This window comes from Tachysurus fulvidraco, chromosome 15 (assembly GCF_022655615.1).
Source record: "Tachysurus fulvidraco isolate hzauxx_2018 chromosome 15, HZAU_PFXX_2.0, whole genome shotgun sequence".
NCBI classification, from domain to species: Eukaryota; Metazoa; Chordata; class Actinopteri; order Siluriformes; family Bagridae; genus Tachysurus; species Tachysurus fulvidraco.
Window position 1 is genome coordinate 20,770,424 of NC_062532.1, and position 12,500 is coordinate 20,782,923.

At 40.0% G+C, this 12,500-nt stretch overlaps 2 protein-coding genes across 9 annotated transcripts in view; both read right to left on the reverse strand.

The window, feature by feature from the left end:
- The window catches only part of wipi1 (WD repeat domain, phosphoinositide interacting 1), a 25,983-nt gene extending 16,112 nt beyond the window's left edge, over window positions 1-9,871 (reverse strand). For 4 of the 7 annotated variants that reach the window (XR_007137923.1, XM_027178828.2, XM_047800885.1 and 1 more), the window contains exons 1-4: window positions 9,508-9,832; window positions 3,423-3,505; window positions 2,199-2,368; window positions 1-40 (exon numbers count right to left, since the gene is read on the reverse strand). The exon at window positions 1-40 is cut by the window's left edge and continues 57 nt beyond it. Coding sequence is in view for 6 of the 7 variants with exons in the window: in XM_027178828.2 (XP_027034629.2) it covers window positions 1-40; window positions 2,199-2,368; window positions 3,423-3,505; window positions 9,508-9,581 (367 nt within the window). In the remaining variant the exon portion in view is untranslated. Of the gene's footprint in view, window positions 41-2,198; window positions 2,369-3,422; window positions 3,506-9,507 lie in introns of all 7 variants that reach the window. The other 3 variants (XM_047800883.1, XM_047800884.1, XM_047800882.1) reach the window with 3 other exon arrangements.
- A 2,080-nt stretch (window positions 9,872-11,951) lies between these two features.
- The window catches only part of zgc:86896 (uncharacterized protein LOC415190 homolog), a 10,236-nt gene continuing 9,687 nt past the window's right edge, over window positions 11,952-12,500 (reverse strand). For both annotated transcript variants that reach the window (XM_027178830.2, XM_027178829.2), the window contains one exon: window positions 11,952-12,115. In XM_027178830.2, coding sequence (XP_027034631.1) covers window positions 12,110-12,115 — 6 coding nt within the window. In that variant the 3' untranslated portion in view covers window positions 11,952-12,109. The remainder of the gene's footprint in view (window positions 12,116-12,500) is intronic.

Sequence of the window (12,500 nt, forward strand, 5' to 3'; positions counted from 1 at the left end):
TGTGGATGTAAATGGACTCTTCCAGACAAACCACCAGCCTCTGTAGAATAAGACACACACACACATGAGCAGACAAGCGCACAAATGCGAACACACTCACATGTGCGTGCTCACACACGTGCACGCTCACACACATACACGCGCTCTCACAAACACACGCGCGTGCTCACTCACACACACACGCTGGCTCACACACACACGCTGGCTCACACACACACGCTGGCTCACACACACACGCTGGCTCACACACACACGCTGGCTCACACACACACACACACACACACACACACACACACACACACACACACACACACACACACACACACACACACACACACACACACACACACACTCACACGCTGGCTCACACACACATGCTCGCTCGCTCACACACACACACACACACACACTCACGCTCGATCACACACACGCACTCACTCACACACGCGCTTACATGTACACACACGCTCACACACGTACACGCACACACTCTTAAATCCATCATAGCCATAAAACATCATAAAATGTAAAGGAAAATTGCTCACCAGGGTTCATTGTTAATCTTTTTTACTTGTAAAATTGTATTATTGTTTCACCTTTAACACTCCGGTTTGCACAAAACTTTTAAAATTTACATTTATTACTTTTATTTATTTATTTTTAGCATTTATTGCATACCTTATTGCCTATTTTTGTGGATTCTACATACTTCACTGTATTAGTGTGATAAGTTATCTGTGGTGAATCTGTGGTAATACTTCTCTGTATTAGTGTGATAAGTTATCTGTGGTGAATCTGTGGTAATACTTCACTGTATGAGTGTGATAAGTTATCTGTGGTGAATCTGTGGTAATACTTCTCTGTATTAGTGTGATAAGTTATCTGTGGTGAATCTGTGGTAATACTTCTCTGTATTAGTGTGATAAGTTATCTGTGGTGAATCTGTGGTAATACTTCTCTGTATTAGTGTGATAAGTTATCTGTGGTGAATCTGTGGTAATACTTCTCTGTATTAGTGTGATAAGTTATCTGTGGTGAATCTGTGGTAATACTTCACTGTATGAGTGTGATAAGTTATCTGTGGTGAATCTGTGGTAATACTTCACTGTATTAGTGTGAAGTTATCTGTGGTGAATCTGTGGTAATACTTCTCTGTATTAGTGTGATAAGTTATCTGTGGTGAATCTGTGGTAATACTTCTCTGTATTAGTGTGATAAGTTATCTGTGGTGAATCTGTGGTAATACTTCTCTGTATTAGTGTGATAAGTTATCTGTGGTGAATCTGTGGTAATACTTCACTGTATGAGTGTGATAAGTTATCTGTGGTGAATCTGTGGTAATACTTCACTGTATTAGTGTGAAGTTATCTGTGGTGAATCTGTGGTAATACTTCTCTGTATTAGTGTGATAAGTTATCTGTGGTGAATCTGTGGTAATACTTCACTGTATGAGTGTGATAAGTTATCTGTGGTGAATCTGTGGTAATACTTCACTGTATGAGTGTGAAGTTATCTGTGGTGAATCTGTGGTAATACTTCTCTGTATTAGTGTGATAAGTTATCTGTGGTGAATCTGTGGTAATACTTCACTGTATGAGTGTGATAAGTTATCTGTGGTGAATCTGTGGTAATACTTCTCTGTATTAGTGTGATAAGTTATCTGTGGTGAATCTGTGGTAATACTTCACTGTATGAGTGTGATAAGTTATCTGTGGTGAATCTGTGGTAATACTTCTCTGTATTAGTGTGATAAGTTATCTGTGGTGAATGTTTCTAGCTAGCCAGTTAAAAGCTCAGCTTGTTTCTAGGACATCCTGTTGCATAATTTTAAAAATAATACTTCACTGTATTAGTGTGATAAGTTATCTGTGGTAATTGTTTCATAATATTTTATACTTTTTTGATATTCTTTATTCTTATACCGGACAGTTGCATAAAGCATTTCACTGCATATCGTACCCTGAATGTATGTGTATGTGACAAACAAAATTTGATTTGATATATATAAAATCGTCCCTTACATTGGCTATATATCTTCCTTTACCAGCTTGCTACGTAAGCCTCCTGCTCTAGTGAGTTGGTGATCAGAGGATGTAGTTTATTAACACGCCGCTTCGACTCACACCACTAACGAGTAAATAAAAACCAGCATTCTGACATAACTGTATTGTGCTGATGAGGTAATATCTTGGCCTTGCCTGTCGGTTGAGGCGCACTGAGAGGATGGAGTTGGAGTAGCTGTAATTGCAGATCTCCGTTCCTTTCTTGAAGTGGTAGACGTTCATGCGCCGCGGCATCGAGTGACTCACCACCACCACCAGGCTGCTGGAGAACAAACGCTCCACGATGTAGACGTCCGGATTCTCGGCTGAAACGTAACACACGACACCTCAGAGTCATTGTGCACACGGAATTTACGGAGGGATTCGGAGGACTGGTTTCAGTAACAGTTTTGTAATGGTATTTCAATGTATTATATACCACAGTCATGTGAATGGAGTTCGGAGTTCTGATTGGTCAGAAGGTGTTTATTTGTTTTCTATAACAGCTATAACACTGACAGGAATTTAGCTGTTTATAGCAATTCTCTCCTTCTAATATGTCATTGTTTCTCATTCTAGTGACAACTTTTGTGGAAGGAGCCTCCAGAATCAGTATTTTGTAAGTAAAAATTCATTTGTGCTGTATATCAGGAAGAAGAAAGGCTTCAGAACATAGTATTATAAGAAAATCATCAACGTGGTGGTCAATGCCTCACCTTGGGCTGCATCACACCACCACATGGTTGATTATTTTCCTTTAACAACATGCTCTGTTCATTAAGGATTATATGTTACAGTATTACAGTGTTACAGTATCATGTCCCGAGACAGACTGACCTCTCACAAATCTCTTTGGATAAAATCTGGATTTTGGATAAAATTGGCACGTTCCAAACTTAAACATGAGAAGTAGTGAGAGTAGAGAGCAGGTTGAGGAACAGCTGGAAAGTTGGAGGAACACCGGGACAGGTGGAGGAAAGGTGGAGGAACACCTGGAAAGGTGAGGAGCACTTGGAAAGGTTTAGGAACAAACACATGGAAAGGTGATGGAAAGGTGGAGGAACATCCAGAAAGGTGGAGGGAAAAAACACCTGGAAAGGTGGAGGAACAAATAACTGGAAAGGTGGAGGAACAAACACCAGGAAAGGTGGAGGAACAAACACCAGGAAAGGTGGAGGAACAAACCCCAGGAAAGGTGGAGGAGCAAACACCTGGAAAGGTGGAGGAGCAAACACCTGGAAAGGTGGAGGAACACCTAGAAAGGTGGAGGAAAGGTGAAGGAACACCTGGAAAGGTGGAACACTTGGAAAGGCACCTTGTATAAAATCTGGATAATTTGGATTAACCGAACGTAAAGAACGTAAAATTTCTTGTTCTTACCGCTTTCGTGAATGCACTCCAGTTTATCCACGGCGGTGACCGAGAACAGTCTGTAACCTTCCTTAGTTCCCACAGCCAGCGAGCTACAAAAACAAAAAAGAGAATACAAAGCTGTTTTACGTAGCATGTACAACCATTCCTGGTGATATTTAAAAAGCTGTGACATGGATATGGTCATATTTTCCTCTAATGAAATTGAATAAACTCACTGATTCACATTGGGAACATTCTAGACAAATTATTACATCAATACATCAATATTACTGTAAACTACAGCTTACTGTAACCTACAGCTAGGAGAAACCTGATGTGCTCGTAATTCCTGTTGGGGTTGTGAGTCGTAAATTCTTAGACAAAGCAGCTCATCTCAAGTTACGGGAACGCTTTTGCGCTTCAGGGTAAGAATTATGGCTTCACTATTTACTAATTAAGCTAATCATCCTCCTTAATAAGCATTAACAAAAGAAAACAAGTTCAAGAAGGCTATGCATTCCCTCGATCTATTTTATTTGTCCTCAAACAACCTCAAAGTTTATCCTGAGTTTATGTTCTGTTCCGCTAAAACGAACAGTTGGTATGAACGACGCGGACGTTCTTATTAACTTCAGCCGATGTATCACTACATATCCAACATGCAGCAGTACAGAGATAATGCTACATGATAAACACACACTGTCTAGTGACCTATGGACTGCCTGGTGTGCAAATACAGACAAAGTTGTACTGATAAATAAACCGATAGAGAAACAGGCTCTTTGTGGAATACTTATATGATAGATAGATAGATAGATAGATAGATAGATAGATAGATAGATAGATAGATAGATAGATAGATAGATAGATAGATAGATAGATAGATAGATAGATAGATAGATAGATAGATAGATAGATAGATAGATAGATAGATAAGAAGAAAAACAGGCAGACAGACAGATAGATAGGAAGAAAGAAAGACAGACAGACAGACAGACAGACAGACAGATAGGAAGAAAGAAAGACAGACAGACAGACAGACAGATAGGAAGAAAGAAAGACAGACAGACAGATAGGAAGAAAGACAGACAGACAGATAGGAAGAAAGACAGACAGACAGATAGGAAGAAAGACAGACAGACAGATAGACAGACAGACAGAGACAGATAGATGAGAAATCTGACAGGATTATACAATAAAAAATATGGACATAGAAAGACAAATCCATATAGGAAGCTAGAAAGACGGGTATTCGATCATACAGAAAGACTTGTAAATAAATATCTTGACAGAGAGACAGGTCAGGTAAATACAGGGGCATGAAGACTTCACACTGACATGTCAGTCTAAATCAGAGCAACATATTGTCTATTTATGGTATTTGGTTTGACACTGTAGACTTAACTGAGGAAATAAAACTTGTGGTAAGTAAAATGGACTCAGCAGTCTCTCATTCAGTGGTCAGAAAAACAGTGATGGAAAATGTTAAATCGCAAAAATCACACAAAGAAGGAAAATAAGGGAAATCATTTTAATGACAAATTGTTTAAATCCCTACATATTAAAGTAGTTTGTTTGTCGTATTATTTTGTCCATTGTTCATGTTTCAACAAATCTCCAGAACTTTCTTTCAGTGCTAATGCCACAGATATGTCTTGTGGCTTACATCTCACACCTACAGTCTATTCAGAGACCGAAAACCCTTTCTGGACCGACGCTACCGTGAGTGCGATCAGCATGTTCTCACCTGCCTAAAGAGCCACAGATGATTAACTCTTAAAGTATGTTTAGTCCTGATTTTATTTCACGTGTATAAAATACAGACAGACAGACAGATAGTTAGGATGAAAGAAAGACAGAAAGAAAGAAAGTAAAAGGCAGACAGACAGACATACAGACAGATAGAGAGATAGATAGATAGAAAGACAGACAGGCAGACAGACATATAGATAGACAGAAATAAGAAAGAAAGAAAGAAAGAAAGAAAGAAAGAAAGATAGATAGATAGATAGATAGATAGATAGATAGATAGATAGATAGATAGATAGATAGATAGATAGATAGATAGATAGGCAGAAAGGCAGGCAGATAGATAGATAGATAGATAGATAGATAGATAGATAGATAGATAGATAGATAGATAGATAGATAGATAGATAGATAGATAGACAGACATATAGATAGACAGAAATAAAAAAGAAAGATAGATAGATAGATAGATAGATAGATAGATAGATAGATAGATAGATAGATAGATAGATAGATAGATAGATAGATAGGCAGAAAGGCAGGCAGATAGATAGATAGATAGATAGATAGATAGATAGATAGATAGATAGATAGATAGATAGGCAGAAAGGCAGGCAGATAGATAGATAGATAGATAGATAGATAGATAGATAGATAGATAGATAGATAGATAGATAGATAGATAGATAGATAGATAGGCAGAAAGGCAGGCAGATAGATAGATAGATAGATAGATAGATAGATAGATAGATAGATAGATAGATAGATAGATAGATAGATAGATAGGCAGATAGATAGATAGATAGATAGATAGATAGATAGATAGATAGATAGATAGATAGATAGATAGATAGATAGATAGATAGATAGATAGATAGGCAGAAAGGCAGGCAGATAGATAGATAGATAGATAGATAGATAGATAGATAGATAGATAGATAGATAGATAGATAGATAGATAGATAGATAGATAGATAGATAGATAGGCAGAAAGGCAGGCAGATAGATAGATAGATAGATAGATAGATAGATAGATAGATAGATAGATAGATAGATAGATAGATAGGCAGAAAGGCAGGCAGATAGATAGATAGATAGATAGATAGATAGATAGATAGATAGATAGATAGATAGATAGATAGATAGATAGATAGATAGATAGATAGAAATGCAGACAGGCATGCAGGCAGGCAGGCAGGCAGGCAGGCAGACAGACAGACAGACAGACAGACAGACAGACAGACAGACAGACAGACAGATAGATAGATAGATAGATAGATAGATAGATAGATAGATAGATAGATAGAAATAAAGACAGGCAGAGAGACAGACAGACAGACAGACAGACAGACAGACAGATAGATAGATAGATAGATAGATGGATGAATTCCCTGCAGGCCATCACAGTAAGCTGCTGTATTAAACATGTTCACACGTTGATCAGAGCCACACATCTGTTCCACAGCCTCTTCTTCATTCCTGTCCACATAGCTGATCATGTCTGTTCCTGTCTTCGGACGTCTTCCGACTAAATGCTTTAACAACAAAATCCTGTTTGTTGTGGATGAGCTACATGCTCGGCATTCCTTTTATTACAAAACACCAGTTACACCGGTAACGGTACAGATGTCTAAAGATGTCCCTTGTAATCATAATTCCTGAATAAGCCCCGCTTGCTAGCTGCATCGCTTTGAAGTGACTCATTAGCAGGTTGCGTCAAAAGACTTCAAACGGATCGATAGCGCAAGACTGTACATTGGTGACACATTAACTTTAAAATTTTCAGCACCTGGGACAATGAACATATCGTCATCCAACACACCATGAGGATATTTTGTATGGTATAGTAAAGAGAATATGATGTTCAAATTTAATAATGTGAGCGTGTTAAGGACAGATATACCTCATCAGCACAAATCCTGCAGAGGAATTAATCACTCACTCACTCTCACTCATTTTCTACGGCTTATCTGAACTTCTCGGGTCACGGGGAGCCTGTGCCTATCTCACGCGTCATTGCGCATCGAGGCAGGATACACCCCGAACGGAGTGCCAACCCATCACAGGGCACACAAACACTCTCATTCACTCACACACTCACACACTACGGACAATTTTCCAGAGTTGCCAATCAACCTACCATGCATGTCTTTGGACCGGGGGAGGAAACCGGAGTACCCGGAGGAAACCCCCGAGGCACGGGGAGAACATGCAAACTCCACACACAAGGCGGAGGCGGGAATCGAACCCCCAACCCTGGAGGTGTGAGGCGAACGTGCTAACCACTATCTTAATCGTTACATTTAGCAGGAGTTACACCTACAGTGATAACTAACACTTACCTCAGATTATGTTTACAATCTGGGTGTTAATTCAACATCAAATTGAGTGAAAAGCTAGTTATCTAATCTATGTCTATCTTAATGTCTAAGACTTTATTACATCTAAATTTAAATAGAATTCTGTTCAACTCAAATGCTTCATGTTTTAAATTCATTCGACAGACGACAGACATCTTGAACGCTGCTTTTCAGGTTGAACGCTGCCATGAAGTTAGAATCATGCCAAGAAAATTTTATTTAAATGCAATATACAACCATTTTGACGCAATCCTTGTACTTAAATCAAAAGCTAAAACCAGCCGAATTTCATTTAAATCAAAGGCGAGTGCCAATGAACATCTCGACTGGAATTCAGCATGTTGTTGCCCTCCGTGTAGATTCAGATTACGCGTCGTGTGACTTCATCACAACGCGCATTCACGTGCGTCAAACTTCAGTACAGCTCTCATAGACAGTCATTACGTATGTGGCTTCACTGTTAGGGTTTATAATTAGAATCATATGCTTGCGATTTCACCAATTCAAGTAAATTTTATTTTATATTTTAACTCCATGCTGCTGCTTTTCTGTCTTCTGTATTGGTACAAATATCATAACCGTCATCAAACGCCACCGCGCTGCTAAATACTCAAATCTGATTGGTTAGAAGGTGTGCATACGCTTTGCTCGTTTCACCGTATACATTATTGTTTTTATAGCAACTCGTACTCAATGAAGTCTTTATGGTTTTCGGATATTTTTTTTCATAAATGTGTTATTTAACAAAATACAATGTGGTGACTTGATTTGTAGGAGGCATTTAGTTAACAATTTATAGAAGGTATATAAAGTCCTGTGTCCTGTTTGCAAACGAATTGTTACAGTCTTTCCGGTTTCTCAGGAAAATGACACGTTATGTTTTGAGAGAGAGAGAGAGAGAGAGAGAGAGAGAGAGAGAGAGAGAGAGAGAGAGAGAAAGGGAGAGACAGAGAAAGAGACAGAGAGAGAGCAACAGAAAGACAGACAGACAGAGACAGAGACATAGACAAAGAGAGAGAGACAGACAGAGAGAGAAACAGAGACATACAGAGAGAGAGAGAGAGAGAGAGAGACAGACAGAGAGAGAGAGACAGAAAGACAGACAGAGTGTTTATAATAACTATAATTGATAACGTGTCTCTCAGACATTCCTCAACATTAAATAACGATAAACATTAAAAGTCCCACAGTGGTGTTCACTAATACACTAAACGTTGCAGTTGCAGGTAAATGACTTTAATAACTGTGGTATCATTTGAATAACGCACTCAGACTGTTATTATAATAAAATCCTGCACTTTCCCCCCGGCACTGAATGAACTGAATTTATTCCTTACATCACACTTTACAGGGGTGAAGTGAACGCTGCCTTTTCTGTACAGAGGGAACAAGCAGACACACAAACAACCTACGTGGTTCCTACTGACTTTAAATAACACTATGAGTTCTGGTATTGTTGCTGAAAACATTCCAGGGTTCAGCTAAAAAAAAAAAACACTAGTCAATGCTCTGTCTGTCTCTCTCTCTGTCTCTTTGTCTGTCTCTCTCTCTGTCTGTCTGTCTGTCTCTCTCACTCTCTCTGTCTGTCTCTCTCACTCTCTGTCTGTCTGTCTGTCTCTCTCACTCTCTCTCTCCCGCCCTCTCTCTCTCTGTCCCCCCTCTCTCTATCTGTCTGTCTGCCCCCCCCCCCTCTGTCTCTCTCTCTCTTTCTCTCTCTCTGTCGATGAGATAAAATGGTGGTCAACACACACAGTAACTGTTTTTTTTCCCCTGCCATGTTCAAGTAACATATAAAACGGTGACATTTGTATAGAGTAGGAGTTAATAATAATAACAACAATAACAATAATAATAATAATAATAATAATAAAGCGTGTGGAAAAAAGGACGCATTGTGTGCAGTAGTGTGGATGTGTGGAGCCCCGGTGCTGTGAGAGTGATGATGATGATGGTGATGATGATGATGATGGTGGTGGTGGTGGTGGTGGTGGTGAAGTGCTTACGTGGAGTCCTGGTTAAAGGAGGCGCATCGCAGTTCCGGGCCTCGGGCTCCTCCGCCTCCATCTCCGCTCTCCATGCCGAACTCCAGCGACCTCCGCCCGGCCCCTCCTTCACCGGAGCCCCCGGATCCGCTGGAGCCGTCTCACACTGCCGAAGACCTACGAACATAAACACGCGGACATAAACACTAGACACGGTTTACTGCGGTTGTGTTAATAAACGCTTAATACGCGCACTTTTTACGTTTCCTAACGGACACACAGCCTAACAACCCGGAGCAAAACATAAACAGCTGATGGCTCCTGCGTCACGGCACGGAGCGTCACGTGGTGGGCGGGGCTAAGACGGACCGTCCGTGGAATCGGTTCATTCTGATTGGTCGGGTGTTAAAGGAGGCGTTCGAGTGGTAGAATTTGCGGAAGTGGAGGTGAAAACAACAACAACAACAACAACAACAATAACAATAAAGTTTGTTTATTTGTTTGTTTATTGGTGTGTATATAATCTAGCCACAGGGGTTGCAGAGCAGTGAATAAATAAAAGTGAATAAATACAAAGGGTTGCGTCAGGAAGGGCATCAAACGTGCCAAACGTGCCAAAGTTAAACACGTGAATCTGTAGTGAGAGTAGAGAGCAGGTGGTGGAACGGCTGGGAAGGTGGAGGAACACCTGGAAAGGTGGAGGAACACCTGGAAAGTTGGAGGAACACCTGGAAACAAGTTGAACAAACACCTGGAAAGGTGGAGGAACACCTGGAAATGTGGAGGAACAAACACGTGGAAAGGTGGAGGAACACCTGGAAATGTGGAGGAACAAACACGTGGAAAGGTGGAGGAACACCTGGAAAGGTGGAGGAAAGGTGAAGGAACACCTGGAAAGGTGAGGAACACCTGGAAAGGTGGAGGAACAAACACCTGGAAAGGTGGAGTGACACCTGGAACGGTGGAAGAAGACCTGAAAAGGTGGTGCAACACTTGGAAAGGTGGAGGAAATGGGAAAGAACACCTGGAAAGAAGAGAAATGAAAGTTACTCGAAAAAGAAAGAATGCATGTGGATGAACGACAGGAACAGAAGTAGAACAGTGAGGTTACAGGGTTCTGAGGTAAAGAAGGTGCAGGAGTTTAAGTATTTGAGTATTAGAGATGAGGATAAAGTGATGAGGATGGACAGGATTAGGAACAGAGGGACATCTCAGGTTGGCTGTTTTGGGGACAAGGACAGAGGATAGATTGAGATGGTTTGGACATGTACAGAGGATGTTGGAGATGGAGCTGCCAGGTAAGAGGTCAAGAGGAAGATGTTAAATGAGGATATGAAGGTAACTGATGCGAGAGTAGAGGATGCCGGGGATAGAGTTAGGTGGAAACAGATGATTTGCTGTGGTGTCCCCTAACGGGAAAAGCTGAAAGATAATTGGTGTATATGAAAATTAATTAATTAAAATAATTAGAAAAATTGTTTAAGCCATTCTAGCAGAACAAGTGTATTACATAGATGAAAAAAAAGAGTTTGGAAGTGATAGTAATATTTGTTAGCATTGGGATTGCCGTCTTGTCGGTCTTTTTAAAAGACACAGAGTAAATGGTAACCAGTTAAATTGGAGGGTGGAGCTTTGTCTACATGGGTGGAAATGAGGCCCGACATCATTGTAAAGCCGTTTAAACTTCAAAGCCAGCATCTCTACCTCAAGGTTCTCCCAGTTGTCCACACTCTTAGTTTGTAAGCTTTACCGCACATTTGGGCAGAGATGCATCGTGTGACATCACGGGAAGGGGGAAGTCCTAGCCTAATGGTTAGAGTCTGACTCCTAACCCTAAGGGTGTTGGTTCGAGTCTCGGGCCGGCCAGGACTGAGGCAAGGCACCGAATCCCTGAAAACTGCTCCCCGGGCGCCGCAGCATAAATGGCTGCCCACTGCTCCAGGTGTGTGTTTACGGTGTGTGTGTGTGCACTTTGGATGGGTTAAACACAGAGAACGAATTCTGAGTATGGGTCACCGTACTTAGCCGTACGTCACGTCACTTTCACTTTCATCATCACAGCACGCATTCAGACATACACGTGCCAAAAAGTGAGCAAATAGTGATAAATTGTGGAGATTTCACTTTCATCAGTGTGTTGCAGCGGTGCCCAACTGAAAGGCAACGAATGTCCAATCAGAACACTAAGCTGTTCTCAGAGGCTGCTGGTGGAACAAAGACAACACTTTGTTTTGAGAGCATGACACGCTTCAGAGTTTATTACACGCTGATGTCCTTTTTGATCAAGCTTTTCAGTATAAGAAATAATTACAGTGATTTTTTTGTAACAAATGAATGTCTTTATTTGGTATGACAGAAAAAAATCTTTGTAAAAAAAAGAAAAAGAAAAATAATTGTATAGACTTGGAAACAAAAGTCTTTCTCTCCAGAATAATAACTTTTGACTGATGAGAAATTGACAAAAATTAAAATATTATGGCGACAATTTATTTTGAAACAGAATATAAAGTGTTGATCTTAAGTTATAATTCGGAGCACGTCAGCAGCACAACACTGAAATCTTTGGCATGGTTTGCCGTGGAGGTCGGATCAACCACCAATCGTTCTGCCTTGTTAGTGAGATTCATTGCTGTAAAACACACACACACACACACACACACACACACACACACACACACACACACAAGGAAGAGTTACATTCAATACAGATGTAAAATGTCTCATAATTGTGATGTGGAATCACATTAAAAAGACACACAGTTTCCTGATTGCCCCAGAGATAAAACAGTGATGGGAAAAATATAAATAATGAAAAAACCATTATTTTGAAAACTACTTTTTAAATCTATGATTTTTCGTCCCTTTTTATACACGACATGATTTTTTAAATTATTATGTACAGTGTGTAATGTAATAATAGTATTCAAGAAACAAAAATGTGGTCAAAAATTGAAGGCAGATATTAAATATTATATTTATATATATCTACATTAAAGCTTATTTTATTGCTTATT